This window comes from Magnolia sinica, chromosome 1 (assembly GCF_029962835.1).
Source record: "Magnolia sinica isolate HGM2019 chromosome 1, MsV1, whole genome shotgun sequence".
NCBI lineage: Eukaryota > Viridiplantae > Streptophyta > Magnoliopsida > Magnoliales > Magnoliaceae > Magnolia > Magnolia sinica.
In genome coordinates, this window is record NC_080573.1 from 31281314 (window position 1) to 31308939 (window position 27626).

A 27626-nucleotide genomic window follows, 5' to 3' on the forward strand; every position below is an offset into this window, starting at 1 on the left:
CCCACCACTAAAAAATTTCTAAGGTCCATCGTAATGTTTATTTGTCATCTAACTTGTTGATAAGGTCACATAGACCTAGATGAAGGGAAAACATAAATATTAGCTTGATCTATAACCTTTGTGGCCCACAAAAAGCCTTTAATGGTTAATGACCACTATTTCTAATGGTGTGGTCTACCTGAGATTTTTATTTGCTTCATCTTTGGAACCATGACCCTCAAATAATCTACTAAAATGGACAGGCGACATGGACATATGATGCAGACACTGAGGTGGGCCCCACATCATTGGTCCTGAGTTGCAGCCAAATTGCCCTCGATTCCAACTAATTGGGTACGAACGCGGAAGCTTTTCACGTGGGGCCTGTTATGATGTTTATGAGAGATCAGCTCTTATAAGATTTGGTAGCGTGTATAGCTATAAGATAAAAATTTGTACAGCTCAGTAATACGATAGGACAAGAATATTTGTTTTGTATTGGAGCCGAAGCTTTTTTTTTTTTATTAAGGTCATTGAGCCAAAAGTAAATTGTAGGTAGGATTCTAAGAGATAAATGGTCTAATACCATCCTGGTCCACTAATTAAAAGGTTATAGTTATTTTAACAATAATAGTATATGGTCTACCAATTGAAGAGTCATGTTTGAAAGATGTATGTGGATGAATTACTGGGGTTTTAAATTTTGTGTTATAGTAATACATGTTTTGTCTTATATTATAAGAGAGTTAGAAATCAGGACAAATAGGAGCAAATATGATAACTTGCCATTTTTCAAACATTTAAGTTGTTTGTTTTTATTATATAGTTTTATTTTTTGTGAAAAAAATGTATATTTTTAGAAATCATATTTTTTTTATAAACAAATTATCAAAAACAGATTCTCCTGCAATCAACCGTGAAGGTGCTTACCCCCCACTGCCATTTATTGCACTAGGAAGACTTTATAAGGCTCGTTGCAATGCATGCATATTATCCTATCCATTTTTCCAGCTTTTTTATTTTTGGGCACGAAGCTAAAATTGAAGCATATACACAAGTATTGTATCAAGCTGATATTTGTGTTTTCCTTTTATCCCAACCTGTGTGACCTTACCAACCAATCGGATGACAAATAAACATCTCCATGGACTTTAGAAGGTTTCAATGGTAAACATCATTATCCTCACAATTTTCTATAATGTGGTTCACTTCAGTTTTGAATATGCTTTAATTTTGGACTTATACCCTAACATGAACAGAGAAAATGGGTCAATAGCGTGAATAGAATACATACATTATAATGGGGCTTATAGAGTTTACTCACTATTATCGAGTAAACTTTGTGGGGCCTTTGATGTGGTATGTGTCTTATCCATGCCATTTATTCATTTGACCCCTCATACAGGGCATGAACCCAAAATTGAAGCATATCCAAAGCTTGAATATACTTTATAGTAAGAAGAAATGGTGATAAGAATGCCAACCGTTGAAGTCTTTATAAAGCCTAATAGTGATGTTTATTTGCCATCAAACTTGCTCATAAGCTCATATAGATATGGATGAAGGGAAATACAAATATTAGCTTAATCTAAAGCTTTTGTGGCCCTTGAGAAGTTTTCAAATGGTAGGCATTCAATTCACGCAATTTCTCCTGGTGTGGCCCACTTGAACTGTGAATATGCTTCAATTTTGGGCTTATGCCCTAAAATAAGTTGATAAAACAACATGGATAAAACACATAACATCACAGTGGCCCTACCGAATTTATCAGTGGCCCCACAAGATTTTATTACTTAGTAGGGTACAGTGGACAACCTAACAAGTTTCATGGGGCCCACCATGATATATGTGCTGTATCTGCATCATCCATTCATTTTTTTCATCTCACTTTAGGACATCAGCCCAAAGTTGAAACATATCCAAAGGTTAAGTGAACTACACCACAAGAAACAGTGGGAATGAAATACCTACTACAGAAAACTGAAAACGTCTTGACGGCACAAAAGTTTTAGATGAAATTAATGTTATCATTCATGCCATTGTGACCCGGTAAACGGGCTGGATGATAAATAAACATCAGGGTGGCCTCAAAAGAATTTTAAACATTAGATGTGATATACTTTAATTATGGGCTTATGCCCTAAGATGAGATGGCAAGTGGCTCTACAAAGTTTACTCAGTACGCAATCTGCCCGTGCAAATAACGGATCCACATGTGCCATTTGGCACGTATCTTCTAAATTGCTGTCAATGGGCCGGGCTTGGCTAGAAAAATCGAAATTGTATTTGGCCGCCCATCAGGCCCGACTCTATCAGTTCAAATCGGGCCCAAGCAACTCCAGGCCCGGCCTGTTTACAGCCCTACTCTTCTCCGACTGAGGGCAGCGTCTTCCCAACGCGGGAGTGGCATTCTAGGGTTAGCTATAAATACCCGTCGATCCTCTTGCTTCCTCTCCTTTTCTCCACAAAACCAGGTTCGGAGAAGAGGCAGAAGCGGATATCAACAACCCTAGCTCTATCTCTTGCACAGATCCCAAACATGCCTCCCAAGGCTTCAAAATCGAAGGAACAAGCTACCGAGCGGCCGATCTTGGGCCGATTCTCCTCTCATTTGAAGATAGGAATCGTAAACTTCGAATCTCCCTTCGATTTCCGCGAAAATTTCAGTGTCGACTGCTCTGAATTGCACCGAGTAGACTGTTTTACTGTGTTTTTCATGATCTTTTTGGGTAATTCTGTAGGTTCTGATCATGTATCGAGAAGCTTCATCGTAATGCTAGGAGTAGGATTTCTGATTTCTTTTTTTTTTTTGGCTGGGTTCTTTAGCTTTGAAATTTCAGTAGCATGGCTCTGAAATGTATTGAGGGGAAAATAGGAAATTCTGATGTATTTTTATTTTTACTTTTTGTGTGACTGTAATATCTTGTCATTTCTTCGAAGATTTCAATTGGCTGGTGGGGAATACTTCATCGAAGCAGGTCATTAGGAGATTTTTTTTTTCTTGTCACATCTATCTTGAAAATTGCCATTTAATGACTCTGAATAGTATATTCAAAAGAAGAAAGAAAATTGACTATGAAATATATTGACTAGGTGGGTTATAGTTCTTCTTTTTGCATTTCAGAAAGCTGAATCATTCTGTATGTGTAATTTATGAAATCATTTTGTTAGTTTTCTTTCAGAATTGTAGCTTGAAAACGTGGGATTTGGGAGGCTTTCTGTACAGTCATTTATTTGTTTCAATTGCCAAATTTCTGATGTAACCTTGAATTATGTGCATTGGACGGCATGGGTTGAGGGCAATCTTATTTGTGAATGGGTGCCTTTGTTAATTTGACAATATACTACCCAATAACTGAAATTCCTGTTTTATGAATGAGGGAAATCATGCCAACTTTATTAAATTGGTTGAAGTAACCCCATAAATGACCAAAATCCTCTGAAAATACCTTCTCGGAATGTGAAAAAAATTGCAACACAGATTGCAGTCACCTTATTGATGAAGTAGGGTGTTTTTAGTCAAATAAAAAAATTGGTGCGAAATTAATGAACTACCTTTTTTAGACGAATAAAACCAGGAAATACCCCCACCAATCGCTAAAATATATTGAAAGTTGAAATGCCTTTCCTCAGAAGGAGCATTGATGGAGTGGGGACTTTGCCATTCAAAAAAGTAAAAATAGAAATAAAATATAGATTGAGGACTTCAAGGCAACCTCACTGCCAACAAGGGTGTTTTTGGTCAATAAAAAAAATTCAAGGCACCCGCCATCAGTTCCGTAATTTTCACATAGCGAGTTTGTTTACTGCTCTAAGTTGGCGTAGCGAATGCCAATGACTGATGACCCATTCAAGTTACTGAGTTTGTTAACTGCTTTAAGTTGGCTTAGTGAACGCTAAGGATTGATGACCCATCTAAGTTGACTTGGATTCAGTTGATACCAACCAGGTTTGGCACCACGAGTCAGCATTTAAAATATGGGTGACTTGGCCTGAGTCGACTGAGTCACCCCTGACTTAGTTGAGTTGTGACTTGATTCAGGACTGACCAAGTCAGCTAGAGTTTCCAAGTCTTCAAACTATGGCAAATGCTGTGTTTGACTGCTGATTATATAATTATAAGCACTAAGATTCACCAGATTTTGATTTCTAGGTGGGGCTACCAAATGTTGGAAAATCTACTCTTTTCAACACGCTTACAAAGTTATCAATACCTGCGGAGAATTTCCCCTTCTGCACCATAGAGCCCAATGAGGCGAGGATCAATATCCCTGACGAGCGATTCGATTGGCTTTGTCAGCTATACAAGCCAAAGAGCGAGGTTTGTCTCTGAAAAACTCTGAATGCCTCAAATTCACTTGATGATTTGTTTCGTTTTGTTTTTTTCACGTAGTTCTTGTTGGATATAGAATACTTATCTCATTCCTTTTGTTCATCTATCTTGTGAATTCCCATGCACCTCTTGAACATGACTTTTACTAGTGGTTGGCTAAGTCAAAGGTGAAATGCTCACCTGCGCACTAGTTCTCACGAGAACTTGTGAGAACTTTTTGAGAACTCTCTCACGTGATGTGGGTCCAAAATTTGAACGGTCCACATGATGCAGCGCCTCATGAAACCCCAAGGGCTCAACTTTTACCCTGATCCAAAACTCTAATGGGCCATGGCAAACGGAAACAATTTCCTCCCTTGTTTGCCTCTCCTTTTGTTTCGGCCCACCAAAGTTTTGGATCAGGGTGAAAGTCGGGTCCCAGGGGTTTCCTGGGGTGCTGCATCACGTGGACTGTTTAGATTTTAGGCTCACATCACGTGAGATGACTTCTCAAAAAGTTCTCACGAGTTCTCGTGAGACTGTGCAAGTGAGCATGACTCAAGTCAAAGTTGAAGCTTGCTTATCTGCTTACACATTGCTCTTACATGTTTACCATATGCGGGACCATTTATGTTCTTTATTGAATAAAAAATTCCAGATGGACAGAATTTACATTTGGGTTGCAAATTCTGTTGAAGTCCAAACTTTTTATTCTTTTATTATTATTATTATTTTTAAATTTAAATTTAATTATTATTATTATCATTATTATCATTATTATTATTTTTACACAATAAGTTACCTAGGTGGTTAAATTGGTTTGGCTCGTGTATCAACTAGAAAATACAAAGGAAAAGCTGCATCTATTACTGCAGTTCTAGGCACAAGTATGTTGCTTATTAAGTTTGAGGCTTTTGATGTTTTCTTTCCCAGGCCAATGTCAGTTATTGATTAAGTCTGGATGATTTTATTGATAGGTGTCAGCATTCTTGGAAATCCATGATATAGCTGGACTTGTACGAGGGGCTCATGAAGGACAGGGGTTGGGAAACAGCTTCTTATCTCACATCCGTGCAGTTGATGGAATTTTTCATGTCTTAAGTAAGCTGGTTTTCTTCATTTCTTCTAGAATGATGTTAGATTTGTTTATTCTTCTCATTTTTCATACCTTTGGAAGATTTTTTTAGCCCATTTATTTGAAATCATTATGGCCTGTTTGGGTGCCACCCTTAAATGGATTAAATTCATTTCCAAATGGCACTCTCGACCTGCACGAACACCGTAATGATGGCGTCAGTGCCTGCCAGGAATCCCTCAAAGAGGCCCTTGTACTGTCGAAATCCAACAGAAGATTGTGACCCCACCTGAATCATGGACATATATGCATTCAATAGGTATGCATAGTCCCACCAGGATTATCATAATAGGCAGTTTGGGTCTCTCACATGTGTGCCATAAATCGGCACGTCTAAGGGCTGTGAATTTTAGGGATTCTTCCTATTGATTTAGGGGGAAAACAGGTAGGGAAAGAACTTGCTCTGATCCCAAAAACTGACGGGAAAGTAAATGAAAATTGAATTTTGAGGTTATGAATGGGATGTGTAACAATGAGGGTTCCTATCATGTTATGCCAAAACGGTTATGTAACTACCGTTCCGTAACAGTAATGGTGGTAGCCGTTACGTGTTATGGGGCTGAAATGGCCATAAAGGCTTTTCAAGGTATTCCGTATCGGTAACGGTGACCGTAATGGTCACCGTTGTCACCGATATGAGTATCGTCCGTAACGGCCAATGCGGGGGTAAAACAATTGTTACGATCCCCGTAATGGTTGATTTTTTTTTTTTTCCCCGAAGAATTCTTGAAAAATGTTTAGAAAATTCAGAATAATATAAATATTATAAATATGTATTCATTTTTTTTTCTTTTTGGAATATATTTATGGTAATGTAACGGTTCAGCCTTCGGTGAGAGTGTTGTATCTGGTGAATTTATAAATATGGTTACATGTCTCTAATATTTACACATCACAATCAAGCATTGTAACTAAAATCAGAAAAAAAAGAGGCACAAATACCCTTTTTTTTCTTTAAAAAATAGCCCTCAAAGCTTTTATTTGCCCAAATCGCTTTAATATATGGTTTTAATCTTAAAAATTATAGTAAGGGTAGTTGAAATCTATTGTAGAATAATCTATGAAAGTTTTTGGAAGAGAAAGTGGAAAAATAAGGAGAAAAATGAATTTAAATAGAAAAAGTGGTTATTTTTTGACCGTTACAAGGGTAACGATCATTTTGCCCTGTAACGGCCGTTATAACCCCCGTAATGGCCAATATGGTGTGAAAAAACCAACCACCCCTTTTCCACTCCCGTATCGTGTAACGGTCACAATTGTTACTTATACTTATCGGCCTTTACGGCCGTATCGTAAAAGATACAGAACACTTCGTTGCTGTTATAGAAAAAATGGCCCGCAGTAGCCCCATAACAGACAACCTCGAAACAGGTTTTTTTTTTTTTTTTTCCCCTAAAAAAAGAAGAAGGTTGCAACGGGGGTGTATCGTAATGGTAACGGCGGTGTGATGCAGGACATGGAAAATTAAATATGATATGCAAGATTTCAGGCTTAGATCCTACCAATTCAGAAACAATCACACAAATTCCACATCCCACATGAAAATCCAAACATACAATTAGAAAGGGGAATCTATGCGGGTCCAAGCCGACACAGGCTATGACTGGACCAATAAAAATTATAAACCAAACGATGTCAAAGGGAAATAAAATCAACTATTCATGTATAAAAATCAGTCCCTAATCCAAGGGATTCCCTAATTTCAATTCAAGGAACCTTAAGGTGATAAAAAGGGGCAAATCAATTAGGGATCATGTAATCTAGGGTTAGGATTCATGAAAAACGGCTATGAGAGGATAAAAGAGGATAAAAACCTGAGCCAAAAGATGATCCCACGTGTGGACAGCAACAATGGCCCAGACGGACGTGTGTGTGATCTTGGCCGCACGTGTGTGGGGCCCACTATTCAGAAAAAGGCCACCTTAGCCCTGGTCGGCCAGGGATGGACTCCAAAACCCCCAAATCTCAGCTCGATCCGATGTACGGTTTGTGCGTGGTGCTCCGCCGAAGTTTCAGCTCGCCTGCGGGCCGAAATCTGGAAACCTGCTGTAATGAAGAAATCTGATGCAACAAAAGGACAAATTCGAAGTACGAATGGTGGGGGAAGATGGAAAAAAGGATGATGGAAGATGGGGGTGAATTGAGATCGATGTGGCTTCGCACCACGGTAGTTAGCCTTTCGAAAAGGGAGGGCTTTGCACCCACTTTTGAATTCTTCCACAACTCACGAAGAGAGCAGAAAAATAAAGCAGGAATTGTTTATTAACTTCAATGAATCAAAAGAACTACAAGGGGTGCCTATTTATAGGGAAAATCCTATACCCCAAAACTCGCACCATGTGCGCAACCTATTACCTGGCGATGAAGTAAATTAAAATAAAAACCAAACAGAGAAATCTAAAGCGTTCACAGTGTTCTAAATAATAACAATAAGCAAAACCTAAAATATGAAATCAATCCGACGAGTGGGCCACAAACATGAAATCCCATGATGGGCTTTTCTTGACTATCGGGCCCACTTTTCTGAACCAAAACTCGTCATCTAGCCAGATCGATGGTGGGGTCCTCCTTCTGCGTACGTACGTGCGTAGGGGTGGTGGTGTGCGACATGCGTGTGCACGATGTCCTCATCAACTCTCCCCGGCTACGAAGATTTCGCCACTGGCGAAATAAAACTCCTGAACCGCGATAGGATGTCGGGATCAAGTCTCTGAAACTCCTCCTCAGTGAGCCACGCGTTGTCCAAAGCTGGACGTGACTTCCGTTTAACTAGGTATTTCTGAAACCCACCATCCGACGTGGAAATTATCTCATGATCCAGGATATCTTCTATTTCCTCTCTGGGTGTGTGAAGGCTAGGTATGGGAGGCAGAGGCTGGGATAAAAGGTCGGGAAGAGGCCATGGATCAAACGGTAAGGTTGGGACATTAAGATGGGTGTGCGAAGGGCCGGACAAAGTATCAGTGGGTCCCTAAAAAGCAACTAGATCCTCCAAATTGAATGTGAAACTAATTCCCATGGAAGGTGGAAGATCTACCTCATACGCATTGAGACCGTTTCGCTTTATAATTTTGAAGGGCCCAGCGCTACGCGCGTATAACTTACGAACGGCCCTTGGAGGGTACCGCTCGGGCCTGATACGGACCATCACCGAGTCCCCAATATTGAACTCTTTGAAACGTCTATGTAGGTCTACAGAAAATTTGTAATGCTTATTGCTAGTAGTGATCTTTCGCCTGATTTCTTGATGCAATGAATGTATGTAATGCGTAAAAGACTCTGCAGACTCTGATGGCCTATGGGACAATGACATGGGGATAAGATCAATAGGTTTCCTAGGCTTATAACCAGTAACGACTTCAAAAGGACTTAGATTTGTGGACCTATTGACAGAACTATTGTATGCAAAAACGGCTATGAGAGGATAAAAGAGGATAAAAACCTGAGCCAAAAGATGATCCCGCGTGTGGACAACAACAATTGATGGGGACATCATGCGCACACGTGCACTCACGCCGCTCCCCTATACACGTACGTATGTAGGAGGACCCCACCATCGATCTGGCTCGATGACGACGTCCAGGGAGGGCCTCCTAGCTAGAAGTCAAGTTTTGGTTAAGAAAAGTGGCCCGATAGTCAAGAAAAACCCACCATGAGATCTCATGATCGTGGCTCACTCGTCGGATTGGTTTTATATTTTAGGTTTTGCTTATTGTTATTATTTAGAACATCGTGAACGCTTTAGATTTCCTTGTTTGATTTTTATTTTAGTTTACTTCATCGCCAAGTAATAGGTGTCGCACATGGTGCGAGTTTTTGAGTATAGGGTTCTCCCTATAAATAGGCACCCCTTGTAGTTCTTTTGATTCATTGAAGTTAATATAAAATTCCTACTTTATTTTTCTGCTCTCTTCGTGAGTTGTGGAAGAATTCAAAAGTGGGTGCGGAGCCCTCCTTTTCAAAGGGCTAACATCATGGTGCGAAGCCACATCGATCCCAATTCACCCCCATCTTCCATCATCTTTTTTTCCATCGTCCTCCACCATCCGTACTTCGAATTTGTCCTTTTGTTGCATCAGATTTCTTCATTACAGCAGGTCTCCAGATTTCAGCCCGCAGGCGAGCTAAAACTTTGGCGGAGCACCACGCACAAACCGTACATTGGATCGAGCTGAGACTTGGGGGTTTTGGAGTTCATCCCTGGCCGACCAGGGCCGAGGTGGCCTTTTTCTGAATAGTGGGCCCCACACACGTGCGGCCGGATCACACTCATGTCCGTCTGGGCCATTGTTGCTGTCCACACGCGGGATCATCTTTTGGCTCAGGTTTTTATCCCTTTTTATCCTCTCATAGCCGTTTTTCATGAATCCTAATCCTAGACTACATGATCCCTAATTGATTTGTCCCTTTTTATCACCTTAGGGTTCCTTGAATTGAAATTAGGGAATCACTTGGATTAGGGATTGATTTTTATGCATGAGTAGTTAATTTTATTTCCCTTTGACATCGTTTGGTTTATAATTTTTATTGGTCCAGTCCTAGCCTGTGTCGGCTTGGACCCGCATAGATTCTCCTTTTTAATTGTATGTTTGGATTTTCATGGGGGACGTGGAATTTGTGTGATTGTTTCTAAATTGGTAGGATCTAAGCCTGAAATCTTGCATATCATATTTAATTCAATCCGACGAGTGGGCGACAATCATGAGATCCCATGATGGGCTTTTCTTGACTATCGGGCCTACTTTTCTGAACCAAAACTTGTCTTCTAGCTACGAGGCCCTCCCTGGACGTCGTCATCTAGCCAGATCGATGGTGGGGTCCTCCTTCTGCGTACGTACGTGCGTAGGGGTGGTGGTGTGCGGGCGTGCGTGTGCACGATGTCCTCATCACGGTGCCACCGTTACTGTTATGGAACACCTTTGTTTGCAGTCATTAGGTTGGATGCCTTCAAGATTGATATCACTTCGCACAAAGGGGAGTAGTAGCACTTGCAGCGGAAATTAACGAGAGAACAGAGAATAACAAACCAACTTTAAGGGGTCTCATCACTAAGAAACAATCTTAAGGAGTCCCACCCGTAGGGATCTAGAAGAGTCTCACTTCTAGATGCATTTTTTTCTTTTCAGACGAAAGAAACTCAATTTTATTGTTATTATTATTATTATTATTTTGAAGGATAACTTAAACTTTATAAAAAGGGTGGAAAAGAAAGATTACAAAAGAGGATGATAACAGATCAGCCAATTAATATAACCATCTTGGAACGCCTCCGCCAAGCTCCTCCCAAAGACGCCTAAGGCTCTAGTCCATTCCACCACCCACCATTTGACTTTATGAAAGGCTTGATCATGGCTAGAAACCTTGTCATTGAAAGTCCTGCAATTTGCTCATATCAAATAGCTCATGAATAGCTAGGAGCACCAACCGTCATATAGTTCTTTTCTTTTGACCTGACTGGGCAAAGTTGCTCATGGAGAAGATGGACCCAATCTAGCTTAGGCATAAATCAATTTATTTGCAGAAGCCACAAAAAATAAAATAAAATCAGACTTTCCTTGTAAAGTGCAGTGGTGAACAAATGGTCCACAGATTCTTAATCTTTCAAACACGCGATATGTCAAGGAGAACCATATTTCTTTTCTTGAAGTCGTCAATGTGACAAGTTTGTACTTGTCCACCAACCAAAAGAAAGCCGCCACCCTAGGAGGCTCAATATATCTTCAAATATGGCGAATAGGGTCTGAACAAAATGATTTCAGACCCCAGACGTGCTTGGTTTCCAAACTCATCTATCAACTGTTGGCAGGGTCCCATGGCTGTGAAGCTTTTCCTTGAGACCGACAAACTCAATAATCTCCTCATCACAAAAATTTCTTCTAAACAATGGATTCCACACTGCTTGCTCACCCTCTCTTGCCACTCATTGTGAAACGGATGAACCTTTTTTTTTCTCATTGCCCTGTATAAGTGGGGAAAAGCATGGCAAAAAGGTCTATCTCCACGCCACTTGTCCTCCGAAAACTGGACACGCAACCGAAGACTTGTTGAGATGGGGATTTCCTCTCTAAAGGAATTCATTCAGAATCGCCCCGAGGCTTTGTAGCAAATTTTGAGAATTCGAGGCCATGAACCAACCTCCACTACCCTCACCATATTTGCATATTTGCAAGCACTTCTTTGTTTCTTAGGCTATTATTTTTCGTCCACAAATCTCCACAGCCATTTTGCTAAGGGGTCTCCAGCACCCCCCACCCCCCACCCCCCATGCACACGTAAGAGAGCCATAAATCAAGTGGCATGCTATACTAATAAAAACCATCTTTATTCTTGAATATATCATATTATTCTCTCTCTAGTTCATATGCATGGCTGGCTATATTTGCAGCCTTGCACACAAAATCCCCGTGTAATGTAAGAATCCAAGGTTGGACTCCTACTGGCCCACATAACTTCTCTTAATTTAATCTAAACTACTACTATTATTAATCTTGTACAGCATGCCACTTGTTTATGCAACTATAAAGGAAAATGCACGTGATTTGTGGTTGAGACCCCAAATCGCACGTGATTAATCTAAACTACTACTATAAAGGAAAAACAAAGAAAATAGGAAAACCAAATAATCTAAGTCCCATTCAAATACCTTTTGTATATGCAACTATGTGGCCCTAGGGCTGTACGGTTTGTACAAAACCCATTTCCACTTGTATTGTTGTATATAAATGATAGAAAATGCACATGATTGTCGTGTGGGCCCCATAGTCCAATCATTTGGTAAATATGGCCATTTGATTGGATTTATGCATCCCATAGTCGAATCGGACCCTTGATTCAGTCCAGATATTCTGCCGGGACCTTTGAAGTGGTCTAGATCTCCCGACGGACACTTGATCATGTCAATATCTTCTATCGAGATCCTTGGATGGGCCTAATTCAATCTGGCAGCAATGGAGTGCACTTTTGGACCCTTTTGATGTTTGGATGGTCCTGTATCAGAGTATCTAGAATCAATGTTACTGATTTTCTTTCCTGTACTATTAAGATTTACAAGGTAACACAACCAAGGATTGAACCCTTGATCACTCACACACACTACACTCTCTACCAGCTCTACTAACCAGTCAGAGACAGAACTAGTGTTACTTGGTCACTTCTACTTTCTTGGTTTTGTCGTGCTGACACTTGGAGACACTTACAGATAGTGTTTGAGTTATCGGCGAGAAATCGATGATATCGCTGATATTATCGGTGTCGCCAGACCTGCGATACCGAAAACCCAATATTTCGTTTCTCTTCTGGATGTCGCCGATATTTTTGATATTATCGGCGAGATTTTCGGATCACTGGCCAAATCAGCCAACTACCCTGTAGATTTCGATAAAATAGGCAAAACAAATGCTGTATTTTCAGCGACATTAGGCGACGACCCTCTTATTCAGAAAAAAAATATAGAAAAAAGAAGAAGAAGAAGAAGCTCTCTTACCTTTTTATTTAAGATTTACCTCAAGGAGTGGCCTTTGGCTGGATTTGGTTGGCCAATCGCGATCAACAGCGCCAGATCTTTCACAAGAACGAAAAACCTAAAACCCCCCTTTTCCTTCTAATAGAATAGCTTTGAAAGGAAACTAGATTTCTACCTAGGCTTACGGGGATTTGATTTGGGATTTGAAAAAAATCTGAATTTGGGGAGAGATTTTTGAGAGTTTTAACGGAAAAATCATCAAAATTGCCATTGTCGTTGCCGGTTTATCAAAAAAGGGAAGTGGATTGGCTGGTGTACCACACGGTAGCTATATAGCTGCTGTAGGTACATGTCGTGTGCAGACAAGCACTGACACTCCTCGAGCTCCGAGTAGTACGAACGGTTCAAAGGAGATTAAAGTTACATGGGCCCCACAGTGATGTATTTATTATATCTACACCGTTCATCTATTTTTTGAGAATATTTTAGAGCATTATCCAGAAAATGAATCATATCCAAAGATCATTTGGACCACACCACAAATAGTAGCGGAGATAATGATTTTCACCGTTAAACAATTCGTTGGGCCCACCATAATGTTCTGTAGGACCCACCAAGATGCATGTGTTGTATCCTCACCGTCCATCTATTTTTTGAGACCATTTTAGAGTATGAGACCAAAAATGAGGTATATCCCAATCTCAAGTGGACCACATTACAAGAAACAGTGTTGACTGAACGTAGACCATTAAAAACTTTTTGGGGCCTATAAAAGTATTGGATCAAGCTAATATTTGATTTTTCCCCTCATCTAGGTCTGTATGACCTAATCATACAGATTGGATATCAAATAAACAGTACAGTGGGCCTTAGGAGGATTTTAACGGTGGTTATCCAATCATTATTGTTTTCATGTGGTGTGGTTCATTAGAGATTTGGATCTGACTCATTCTTTGTCTCATACACTAAAATGATATCTTCAAATGGTTGGACGGTGTGGATACGAAACATAAACCATGGTGGGGCCACATAACCGCTGGACGTCACTTCAGTGGCAAGTCTCGCTGCTCAACCCGTCATAGCTAATCCACGTCCCTACGGACTCAGGAGGGTACATGTGTCGCGTATTGAGTAAATTATATGGGATCCACCATGATTTACATATTTTATCCACTCTGTCCATCCATTTTAACAGATAATTTGAGGGCTTTAGCCCAAAAACTAAGTATATCCAAATCTCAAGTGGACCTCACCACGGGAAACAGTGTGAATTGAAATTATACCGTTTAAAATTTCATGAGGCCAAAGAAATTCTGGATCAATCCGTTTTTTGTGTTTTTCCTTCATCCATGTCTTTGTGATCTTATGAACAGGTTGGATGACAAATAAACATCACTGTAGGCCCTACCAAGGTTTCAACTGTGGAAATCATTATTACCATTATTTCATGTGGTGTGGTCCACTTGAGCTTTGGACCTGCTTCAAATTTCGAAACAACCATTAAAATGAGCTGAAAAAATGGAGGGAAGGCGTGGATAACCCACGCACATTCATGGTGGGCCCAACATGCTGGGCAACGGTACTACTCTCAACTGCCATGAGATCCAGACAATGATTACGAGCCACCTCGTCATCCTATGTGGGGATGAAATGTGGCCAGAAATGTGTATTTTTTTTTAATTAATTTACTTTTGCATGTCTTAATTGTTATAAGCTTGCGTTTGTATTACATAAACTCATTTTGGTTACTATTTGAGTGATTTCTTACGACAACGCATGCCTTTTGGCCCCCATTAAATGAAAACTTCTTATTTAATGCATACTTTTTGCATTTTTTCATTCCTAAATATGTAAATATGTGTATTTAGGCATGGTCATGAAGTTTCACTAAAAAATTCCACCATTTTCTCCATGTTTCCCCCTTTTCCCTGCATTTTCGGTTATCGGCGATAACGATATTATATCTTTATCTCCGGCCAGCGAAACTTGTAGCAATACCAACAACTCGAACACTGCTTACAGATGAAGTGGCTTAGTGATGTCATTAAAAAGTACCATGTGTTGACACTTTAGGTGAGGTGTCCAAACATATTCTTCACAAAGCTTTCCTAGCCCTCTTGCCTCCATTCTCTTGTTGTTGAAGAAACTACTTGTAAAAACTTACGCTAACTCTCTAGATTTAGTTCATTTTTCACTGTAGGTACCATGAACCATAGGGTAACAAAAACGCACAAGCTTTGTTCTTCTTTTTGCTTTTCTATCCTTTTGTTGTGGTTCTCTAATTTTTGAAGAGAGTGAGTAATGTTTCACACAAACTAAAAAGTAATTGATAAACGCAACATTGGAAATCATTTTTTTTTTTAATTCAATATAAAAAACTTCAATATTTTGTTTATCAATTAAGTTTTAGTTTAGACCACAAGTAATTGGTTTTTATTGGGACTTTGTGAATATTCATTTCTATTTATTTTTTGTTTTACTCTTTTCTCATTTTCTTTGTTATGGTGTTTTCATCATTTTATTGTGTTTTTTAAATATATGTTTTATTGTGTAAGAAAATATTTCCTTGGCTACATTTTTTGAGTTTGCCTTGCTGGATACTTTAGGTCACTTTGACACTTGGCATCTATACCATGTCTATAGGTAACACTGTCTAGAATGCAACTTTGGGAGGAATGGTCATAGGTGTGAGCCTTTGGTTAAGATTGATGGTTAGGAAATCACTCAATGCTATGTATTCCATTATCTTGGCTTTACCATATACAACTATGAAGAGATCAAGGAAGTTGTTTCCAATTCTTTGTGGATGAGGTGGAGATGTGCTTGGAGTGTTGTCATGGGCTCATTGCCGCATGCAAATGAAGTTTATGAGAAATTTTTATAGGTAATGTTGAGGGCCTATTTGGATACCACCAAATAAGTTACTTTTTAACTTATGTTAAGTCATTAAGTTACTTTTTTCACTTAAGTTAGTTTGGTAAACATGATTGCAAAAGTAACTTATGTGCTTAAAGCTAATTATCCCCATAATTTTATTGTTTATTTTTTATTTTTTATTTTTATAGCTTTCTAACTTTCAACTTTTCTACTTCTCTCTCTCATAGTCCATATGAAAGGAGCCACATCCAAAATGGGAGGGTATGATGGACGCCCCACTTCAAAGGTGGGGCCCACACGATGAATGGTCCACATCAAAGGTGAGCTCCACATGATGGGCAGTGGACATTGAAGTTGGGCCCTACATGATGCGTGGCCCACATCAAGGTGGCGCCACATGATGGATGGTCCACATCAAAGGTCATTACCTAATGATGAATGGCCCACATGATGGACAATCCACATCAAAGGTGGGCTCCACATGATGGGCAATTAATAATAGTGGGCCCCGGATGATGACAACACACATCAGAGGTGGGGCCCACATGATGGACGGTCCACATCAAAGGTGGTCTTCACATGATGGGCAGTGGATATTGAAGGTGGGCCCCACATGATGAACAATAAAATTGAAGGTGGGCCCCACATAAGGGATGACCAACATCAAAGGTGGGTCTTACATAGTGGACGATGCACATTAAAGGTCAACCCCTAATGATGAATGGCCCACATTCAGGGTGGGCTCTACATGATAGACAACCCATATCAAAGGTGGCGCCAACACAATGAATGGTCCACATCAAAGGTTGGCCCCAACATGATGGATGGTGGATGTGAGGGGCACCAAACAGACTGGAGGGATAAATACTTACAATGTTGGAGACCAAACATGCTTTTTTACTTTTTTGCTGATTAGTATGTTGTTTACCAAACATACTTATCTGCTGAATAAGTAGAAACCAAGATAAGCTAATTCTAGCATATGAGGCTTATCAAGGTATTCCGTAATGGTAACGGTGGCTGTAACAGCCACCACCGTTACCTCTATAATACGGGGTGTAATGGTTGTTATGAGGGCCGCAACAACCATTATGGTCTCTCTCTCTCTCTCTCTCTCTCTCTCTCTCTTCTTTTATTGAAAAAAAATCTGAAAAACCTATATCACCCCGTAATGGACCATTACGGAGCTGTTATGCCCTTTACGAGGGGCATGACGGGCCGTTACGGGGGCTGTAATGGCCTTGGTTTTTTTTTTTTTTCCGCAACAGCTGTTATGGCCTTTACAACCCCGTAACATATAACGGTTGCCATTGTTACCTTTATGTAACGGCCTTTATGGCACACCATGATCTAGAGTAACTTGCTATTGCTATATATGGTAGAGTGTTGGGCAATTAAGTGCAACATGAGCAGAGAATGAACATTGCGGAGATGAGGATGTTGAGATGGATGTGGGGAGGCCAAGAAGGAGAGATTAAGAATGAGGTAATCTAAAGCAGACTGGGGCTAGTCCCAATAAAAGATAAAATGACAAAGAGGACATTGAGATCTTTAAATCATTTGCAACCAAGACTAGAGATGGCATCGCCAAGGATGGGAACATTGCCGTGGTGGAAGGGCCTGAAAAGAGGATGAGAGGAAGGCTTAAAAGCACTTGGATAAAGGTGGTGGAATATGAAGGCTTCTTCACTTATAAAGGATAGGGCCTTAGAAATGTTTGACGAAATAGGATTTGTGAAGCCAACCCCAAATAGCTGGGACAAGGCTATATGATGATAATGATGTATTGTAGTAATTTGAAGCCCTTCTCCCATAGAAGGTATTCTCGTCATTTTACCCCAGAGCCAAGTTCTATGCTCACAATTAGTTAATGTCTTAGTGTTAAATTCAGGCAGCTATGTTTTAGTCCTTACCCATAGAATATGTTGCTGTTTCCACTTTTGCTGAAAAATGGTTGGTATTTTATCACAGGAGTTCCTTGGGAATTCTGCTCTTTTTGCTTTTTGTGGGCTGATTCTTCTCTCAAAATTTTCATTTATTGAATTCCATGGCTCTATTGTGTTTCAAAAAAAAGAATTCCATGGCTCTAGCTGACAAGTCACTTTTAACATATTTTGTAGGAGCCTTTGAAGATCCAGATATCATTCATGTCGATGACTCTGTGGACCCTGTGAGAGACTTGGACGTTATCACTGAAGAATTACGGCTTAAGGTAATCATGTCTTTAATTTAAAGTGATGTCTTATGTAACAGACGTGCACGTATATATTGTAACATCCCAGCTTGTCTTGAGAATCACGTTAACTGCTCCCATTATCTGGGATGTAGGAAAGCATTGATCTTGAATTCTGGACCTTTAAGCTATTGCGATTAAGAGTTCTTTCATTTACAAATCAACACAACAATGCAACATATGTAATGATGTGGGGTGAAAAGCGCTAGTAGAAAGCTAATCTTTGTTTTTAGTTGACTTTATATTCGTCAGCAATATGCCACAGCTTGAGAATAGTTGTCAGATATTTGCAGTGAGAAATTACAATTTGATAATACTCTCCCTTTTAAAATGCAACAAAGCACATCTTTGTGGAAACTTTTTCCTCTGGATGTATTTGGAAGTCATTATAGCTGCTACTGCTGCCTTTTTTTTCTTCTTCTTTTCTTCCCTTATTTGTCTATTATCATTTTTGTCAGTACGTATTTGTCTTGTCTGATTTTGTTCAAGGAAGCATTTGACTTGGATGTATTACTCGAACTGACTGAGTACTGCATCAAAACCAAGTGGACTTGCATGAACTAACTTGCTTAGGGAAGCTTCTCCACTGATTGTATGGTATCTTGTGCTAACATGGACCATATGGTCATTATATGGTATATATATTGTGAAATAGCTGTTTTTTTCCCTGTTAGTTCAATAGCGAGCATGTACGGCATTTTACATGGGTGGGGTCCACAGAGTTCTTTAAACATGTTAATGCATGAGGATGTGGGCTGTCCCACAGTACGGCTCACCTAGCTTCTCTCTCTCTCTCTCTCTATTAAGTGTTTATATTGGATGACTTGTTTGGAATATGAACATTATTAGTGAGGGTATTCTTGTTTTATTTATTTATTTTTTATAATTAATATAAAGGGGAAGAGTGGGGATGTCCAACCCTATCTCTTTTCCCTCTTCTCTGCCAACTTTCTCATCTCTCTTTTTTTCTCCTCTTCTCTCTTTAATCTATGAATCCACATGGTATTAGAGCATCCTTGTCGTTGATCTAATCGATCTTTCTCTCTTCTATCCTATAATTCTTTTTTCATTCTTTTATTTATTTTTTGTCTCATGCATCTTTGTTATGCTGAAAATCTTTTAAGAAATGTAGGTTTTCATTTATTTTTATTGTGCTGGGCCTTTGTAATGGTCCGTGTGTGAGAAGAGATGAAGTGTTCGTGATCATTACCTTTCATGTGTGGGATGCGTGGATGTGTGGGCTGATTGCCATCATTGGATTCTGTGTTCGTGATCATTGGCCCTTGAGATTGGTTGGAACGTGTGGACATGTGAGCTAATTGTTTTCTTTTAAGTGTAGTGTGCATATCGTGTGAAGTGTACAAGTTAGGTGTTTGTTGGTCGCGAAAGGTCAGCTTGTATTCGAATAAGCTTGCAGTATATATTCTAGTCCCTTGTCCTAGATGGAAGACAAAAGTGATTTGAGAATTCGATTTGTAAATCCATATGATTTTTTAGGGGTCCAAACAACTTGTATTAAATTACATGGAAGGAATAAACTTTAGTGTCCAAATCCATCCAAGTATTTTAACTGCAAAGTGCAAATTAAAATACTCGACCGTTGAAAAGCCTAATGAGAGTGCTAGTACATATGATCAATGGATCCAGGAAAATGCTCAATTATGATGTGGTTGTGGAATAGTATGAAACCTTCCATTAGTGTGAATGTAATGTTTTTGAATAGTGCAAAAGAATTGTGGGATGCATCACGAGAGGTATTCATCTGATAAAAACATCCCTTGGACACGCATCAGTTATTCGAGGAAATATGGAGCTTTAACAAGGAAATAAATCACTTGGTGAATATTATTCAAAACTCAAAGGAATGTGAGAGGAGCTAATTGTGTATCAACCTGTTATTACTGATTTGGAGAAGCAACATTATCAACAAGAGGAGTTCCACGTGGCCAAGTTTTTTATTGGGCTTAAAATGTGAATATGAACTGGTTTGTGCATAAATTTTGGGCTGCAAGGATATTCATGTGCCATCTCTAACTGAAGTGTATGCATGGTGTGCCGTAAAGGCCGTTACGTAAAGGTAATAGTGGCAATTGTTACATGTTACGGGGTTGTAATGGCCGTAACAATCGTTATGGAAAACATGACCCATAACCGCCGTTAATGGCCCATTACGCCTCCTGTAAAGGCTGTAACAACCCCGTAATGGTTTGTTACAGGTAGATAAAGGTTTTTCGAATTATTTTTTTTCAACATTACGGGCCATATATAGGTTTTTCGAGGGTTTTTTTTTTTTCCAATAAAAAAATAGATTGTAACAACTGTTATGACTAACGGTAGTGGCCGTTACGGAATACCTTGAGTGTATGCTCGCCTACAACGTGTAGCTCTTGGCTCTACAAGTTGAGCCAATGACAAGCATCCTTTATTGATCGAGGCCTAGGTGTTGGTTGTTATGGCAGAGGCAATCAAGGTGGTCATGGTGAAACAGGAGGAGGTCGTGGACTTGGTAAGTGCGCCCATCGTGAACTCATGAATCATTTCATTGAAAATTGTTGTGATCTTAAATTCTTAATGGAAAGCCAACGTAGGCTAATCAGACATCTCACATTAGATAGAGCAATGGGTCTTATCCGGTTGGTTATATGTCTACAACTCAAATAGCCACGCATATTTGGAGAGACGATTATGCTTATACAAGAAGCGTATTCCAAGTTGCATAAAAATCTACTGAACCAGCTTGTTCATGCTACTTCTGTAGTTACTTCCACTCCTACGGCTACGTTGGTGACCTCAAGTATGGCCTGCTTAGGATTCAAGTTCCCTACTCCATGAGTCATTGACTTTAGAGCACTTGATCACATGACAAATAAGTCTAATACGTTTTTCTCTATTAATATAGTGTTAACGGGTTCATCTATCACTTTGGCAGATGGTACCTAGTCCAGTCCAAAATATGTGGAATGAATGAGTACTGTTCATCCGAGTTCTTTCCTTTTATTATCATGTCCTTTATTTTCCTAAATTCCCTTTTATCTTTTGTCTATTAGCAAGCTTACCAGATCTCTTAACTGCTTTGTGCCTTTGTATCATTCACGTTGTGTTTTGTAGTATCTAAAGATAAAGAAGAATATTAGTGGGGGACATGAATATGATGGGTTGTACGATCTTGATCATGACATTGTTAGTACAATAACACAAAAGAACATTTCTCTATATCAGTGGCACCGCAGTCTCGGTTATCCATCCTTGAAGATTCTCAAAGGCATTATTCTTTCTTTGTTGTCTCTGTCAGTTCTCCAGTGTGAAGTGTATGAGTTGAGTAAACATCATCGTAATAGTTCTCTACCATGTATTGAAAAATGTAGTTCAATTCATTTTTCTTTGTCCATTCATATGCTCAAGGATCGATCAGAATTTTCGGTAGGTTAGGGTACAAGTATTTTGTTACATTTGTTATTGATTTTTCATAAATGACTTGGATTTCTTTGATGAAAGACATTGAATTATTTTATATTTTTAAGACTTTTCACATGAAAGTACAAAATCAATTTAACTCAAAAGTGCTTATGTTTTGTTCCGATAATGCAAATGAATAAATGTCCCAATCCTTTAATTAATATTTTTCTAAAATCGGTATTCTATAATAAACATCATGTGCCTACACCCCACAACAAAATGGTATTGCAAAATAAAAAATAAAAAATGTCACTTGCTTGAGGTTACTAGTACTCTATTAATTCAAATGAATATTCTCAAAGGTTTTTGGAGTGATGCAGTACTCATGACGTGTTTTTTGATAAATTGAATGACCTCGACTGTTTTAATAGGCTAATTACCTGATGAAGTGTTTACTTCCAAATACTACGTGGTTTTCTTTGCCTTCGGTAAGTTTTTTTTTTTGATGTGTTTGCTTTGTTCACTAATTGGAGTCGAGCCATGATAAGTTAGATCCTAGAGCCAGTAAATGTATTTTTCTTGTGTACTCTCGAACACAGAGGTTATCTTTGTTACAATCCTTCACTTTGTAAACAATGTGTATATGTGACATTTTTCGAGTCAATTTTGTTCTTCTCAAAGGACAATAAATCTCTTGATGTGGAAGCTATGCATGCACCTATTGCCGTTGAAGAAGACATCATCCAAGCTCCTCCCACCACTAACTCTTCCATTCCTACTATGCCTTAGTTGGAAGTCTACCCATGATGAAAACTAGAAAATAATGTTGCTAATCGTGATGTGCTATCTACCATATCTTCTTCGAAGCTTAGTTATCCAGTGGGTTGTCCAAATAGGTCTGATGTTCCTAGTGCCTTGAGAAAAGATAAGTGTGCGTCTGCTAATCAACCTATCTCAAAATATGTCCATTTTCAATGCTTATCTCCCACTTTTCATAGATTTTCCCCTATCCTTGTCCTCTCACTTCATTCCCAAGTCATACTAGGAAGTACTTTTACATAAGGGGTGGAAGCAGACAATGGAAGAGGAAATACCTTCTTTTGATTGGAATAAAACTTAGGAGCTAACCAATCCGCCTACTGGTAAACGTGCTGTTGGTTATGATCTTGTAGATTGGTGTAAATTATTAAGTTTCACCTTGATGGTATGGTTGAACATTTGAAGGCTTCCTTGGTTGCTAAGGATATGCTCATACCCTTAGTCAGTGTTCGCAATATCGATACTATCAGGCATCAGCTGATATTATCGTTATCGCTGGCTAGTGACATGATATCCGCCGAAACCCCTTAGAAATTAACAGGAAAAAAAAAGATTTCTATGTATCGACCGATATATTGCATGATATCGCACCATTTTTTTGGCTTGCATAATTACAAAAAAAAAAAAATCGAAAAGAAAAAAGAAAAAATAGAGAAAAGCTTTGAATTCAACAATCTCGATTTCCTTACCCTTTTTTCTTTGAACAGAAGTAAGATTCAAATTGCGCACGAGATTTCAGCGAGAAATCTGCTAAAAAAACCCAATAGATTTGGATTTGATTGAGGGTATTTGGGGATTCTGGAGAGATTTTAGGGTTCCGGTCCTTTCGAAACCCTTTTCTCTTTTGAAAATGGGAGCAAATTAGCTGCTGATAGGTTGAGTGGCGAGATTCATAACTAAGTGATGTCAACAAGTTGTGTGGGCCCCACCATGATGTATGTGTTGTATCCACACCGTCCATCATTTTGGAGAGATCATTTTAGGGAATGAGACAAAGAATGAGGTAGATCCAAAGCTCGAGTGGACCCCACCACAGAACCCCACCACAGAAAATAGTGGAGACAGTGATGCCTACCGTTGAAACCTTCCTAGGGCCCATCATGAGATTTTTTTTTTTTGGGTGATCCAACTTGTTAATAAGTTAACATGGACATGAACGAAGGGATGACATAAATATCAGCTTGATCGGAAACTTCTGTGGCCCCAAGAAGTTTTTAATGGTGGGCATTCAATCCTCATTGTTTTCTGTGGTGGGGTCCACTTGAGCTTTGGATCTGACTCATTCTTTGGCTCATGCCCTAAAATGATCTCTCCAAAAGGATGGACAATGTGGATACAACACATACATTATGGTGGGGCCCACAAAACTTGGTGACATCACTTCACCAGCTAATCTGGTACTCAACTGGTGTGGGTATGTGTCACGCAAAGACGAGCGCTGACGCTCCTCAACTCCGAGTTGTACAAACGGTCTAAAGGAGATCCCCCAAAATGATGTATTTATTATATCCACACGGTCCATCCATTTTCTAAGATCATTTTAGAGCATTAGCCCAAAAATGAGTCATACGCAAAGCTCAAGTGGACCACACCACAAATAGAAGTGGGGACAATGATCCTCATGGTTAAAATATTTTTAGGGCCCACCATAACGTTTATTTTCCATCCAATCTGTTAATAAGGTCACACAGACTTGGATGTAGAGGAAAAACAAATACCCATATTGATCCAAACCTTCTGTGACCCCTAAAAGGCTATTAAAGGGTATTAATGGTAGACGTTAAATCCCTCTTGCTTTTTATAGTATGGTCCACTTGATCTTTCGATCTATCTTATGTTTCGGCTCAAGCCTTATGACAAGCTAGCCAAAAGGACAGACAGTTTGAATATAACACATCTTCATGATGGGACCCACAGAACTTGGTGACGTTAACACACTAGCCAGATCGGTGGTGTGTGGTACACCCGCCAATCCGCGTCCCCTGCTGCGTCTCGTTAACTTGAGATGAATGTCCCGTGCGGGCTGTGGGGTCCACTTGATGTATATGTTTTATCCAATCCATACATTCATTCTGGAAGATCATTTTAGGGCATCAGTTCAAAAAATGAGACCTTGTTAAGGCTCAAGTGGACCACACCACAGGAAGCAGTGGAGATTGAACTCTTACCATTGATAACTTTTCGGTAGGGACAATTTTTGGATCTAGGCTGATATTTATTTTTTACCTTCATTTAGGTTTATGTAACCTTATGAACAGGTTGGATAGCCAAATAAACATCGCAATGGGCCCTACAACATTTTGAACAGATTAGATGGCAAATAACTCAATCACCACTATTTAATGTGGTGTGGTCCACTTGATCCTTAAATCTGCCTCTTTTTTAGGATCTTGCCCTAAAATGACCTGTCAAAATGTATGGACGGCATGGATAAAACATATATAATATAGTGGGCCCCATACAACCCCTGATAGGTCCGTCCATCTCTTGCTAGGTACCCGCGAAGCCCAACTTGGGCGAGACCCTGGAACCAACGACGTGGGTGGGACCGCTGACTGTAGGGCCCACCTCGAGGTATGAATTGTATATCCACACTATTCATATGCTTTTTCAACTTATTTTAGGCCATGGTCCTAGAAATGAATAAGATAATAGTGTCAGGTGGACCATGCTATATGAAACAATGGTTAATGACACCATTGAAAACCTTTTGTGGGCCACAAAAGTTTTACATTAAGGTGATATTTGTTTGTCTTTCATCCAAATCTATATGACCTTATCAATTGGTTGTGTTTTCATACGTCCTGATACATTTATAAATGTTATGCATCATATTTGAATACAGTGGTCTTAGTTCAATTGGACAACACATACCTTAGGACCCTATACAAAGGAAACCTATTATGTGCACTTCTTTTTTGAGATTCTATAATTTAAAAGTGTGTATTAAGGTCTTTTTTAATAATCCTTGAAGCTTCATGGAAAAATTCAACCATTTTCCAATGTTTCCCCATGTTTCCCAAAAAGTGCAATATATTCCGTGCGATAACTGATATGTATTTGTATCCCAAGGGTGCGATGCATTGCGCGATACCGATATTTCGAACATTGCCCTTGGTGTTGATTATACTAAGACCTCTCCTGTTGCCAAGTTGAATTCCATTCGTGTTATCTTCTCCGTGGCCTTTAATCATGGTTGGTTCCTCTTTCAACTTGATGTTAAAAATGCCTTCTTCTTCTTCTTCTTCTTCTTTTTTTTATTTTTATTTTTTATTTTTTATTTTTATTTTTTGTTTTGTTTTGTTTTTTGTGGCGATCTCAGAGTAACCACCTAGATTTGTTGCTTCTTGAGTTCGACATGACGTGTAAACTGCACAAGGTGATATATGGGTTGAAGCAGTTACCATGTATATGATTTGACAAATTTAGTAAAGTTGTCTTGAACTACGACTTTGTTCATGTTAGAGGAAAAATTCTTTATTTCTAAGGTTTGATTATGTTATAGACGAATTTCTTTCTTTCTTAGGTTTGATTATATTAGCCCTTTTTCCAATATGGGCCTCATTGGGATGCTCCATCTTGAGGAGGAGTGTTGAAAGGTTAATAGTTAAATAAGGCCCTAGTCCATAATAAGGCCCATAAGCCCCATTCATGTCTTTACTATTATAAATAGGAGTAGAGGGCTAGGGATTCAATAGACCCTATGCATCTCACGTTCTTGCTATCCTCTCTCCTCTTTCTCTCTCTCATTCTTTCTCTTCCATCTTTCTTCTTCTTTCTTCTTCTCCTCCTCATTGTAGCTTCTCATAGGCCCTTAAGATTAGCACAATGTAGCTGTTTAACAGTTCCGAAGTCATTCTGATCATTCTGTCTTTATACGGAAGGCACCTCGGGTATTATTGTGTTAGTGGTAATATTGTTGTTGCAGGAAGTGACAATTAGGGGATTGAAGATCTGAAGAAGTATCTTCAAAGACATTCTTGGTATAGAAGTTATCAAATCTAAGGAATTAATGTCTCAGTAGAAAAATGTTTTGGAGTTGCTGATGGAAAGAAGTCTTCTTGGTACTAAGCTAGTTGATACACCAATTGATTTGAATCACAAACTTGTCGGTGAAGGGAGATGTAGTTGAAGGCTAAAGAGATATATAAGATTGGTTGGTACACTTATCTATTTAGTTATCACTCTGCCAAATATATCTCAAGCTGTGAGTGTGAAGAGCCAGTTTATGAGCTCTCCGAGGGCACCTCACATGGATGTAATTATTCAAATTCTACGGTATCTTAAAGGAGTGTCAGGGTAGGGAATTCTTTATAGATGGAATAATTGTCTTCAGATCATAGGGTATTCTGATGCAAGCTGGGCATGTTCTTTAACATATAGGCGGTCTACCATTGGGTACTAAATGTTTGTGGGAGGAAATCTGGTCACATGGAAGAGTAATGAGTAGAGTGTTGTGGCTCGATCAAGTGATGTACTTGAATAAAGAGCTTATACTACTTGTGAGTTAATGTGGATCAAGAAACTGTTGGAAGAAATGGTGTTTGTGGTAAATCTACCTATGCAATTGTTTTGTGATACTCCGGTAGCATCCCACATTGCAAAAAATTCGATCTATCATGAAAAACCTAAATATATTGAAGTCGATTGTCACTTTATATATGAGGTCTCTAGTGGTAAAATTTTAACATCATATGTCCGATCTTAGGATCAACTTGCTAATGTGTTCACAAGGCCCTTCCTTATAGTTAGTCTACATGCATATACCCCAAGCTTGACATTGACAACATCCATGCTCCAGCTCGAGGGGGTGTGTTAACACATGAGGATGTGAGCCATATAGCTGTATGACCCACCTATGGATGTGGATTTGGGCCGTCTTATTGTATGGACCACCTAGTTTCTTTCTTTTATTATATTTAGTATTTATGTTGGATTAGGACTTGTTTGGAACATGCATATTGTTAGTAAGGGTATTTTTGTACTTTTTGGTTTTTTATTATTAATAATTTAATATAAAGGGGAAGAGTGGGGATGTCCAACCCTAACTCTCTCTCTCTCTCTCTTCCCAACTTTCTCCTTCGCTTCTTCTCCTCTTCTCTTGTTAATCTATGATTCTACAAAACAAAATGTGAAGTTGGTTGTATTTTTGAAGAGCTTGGGTGACTTAAACTGAACCTCCCATTTATTCCCAATTTTGTTTCATTTGGTTCTGTCGTTTGCACATATGAAGGAGAGAATATAAGCTATAGTTGCATGCATTGTTTACTGAAACTACATGTTGGCCTTGCTTGAGAAAGTGAAGGTGCATCCTTTTCTATTTTAACTCTAAATGAATATCTCGAGTTACCTTTTTTTAGAGAAACAGTGGAGGCTATCTTTGTAACTTAATTTGTGCACCAGATAGTGTCTC

At 39.1% G+C, this 27626-nt stretch overlaps 1 protein-coding gene across 1 annotated transcript in view; it reads left to right on the forward strand.

The window, feature by feature from the left end:
- The first annotated feature begins 2343 nt into the window (after nt 1-2343).
- The window catches only part of LOC131244394 (obg-like ATPase 1), a 33963-nt gene continuing 8680 nt past the window's right edge, over nt 2344-27626 (forward strand). The window contains exons 1-4 of the mRNA XM_058244009.1: nt 2344-2605; nt 4133-4300; nt 5269-5392; nt 17886-17977. Of these exons, the coding sequence (XP_058099992.1) occupies nt 2519-2605; nt 4133-4300; nt 5269-5392; nt 17886-17977 (471 nt within the window). The 5' untranslated portion in view covers nt 2344-2518. The remainder of the gene's footprint in view (nt 2606-4132; nt 4301-5268; nt 5393-17885; nt 17978-27626) is intronic.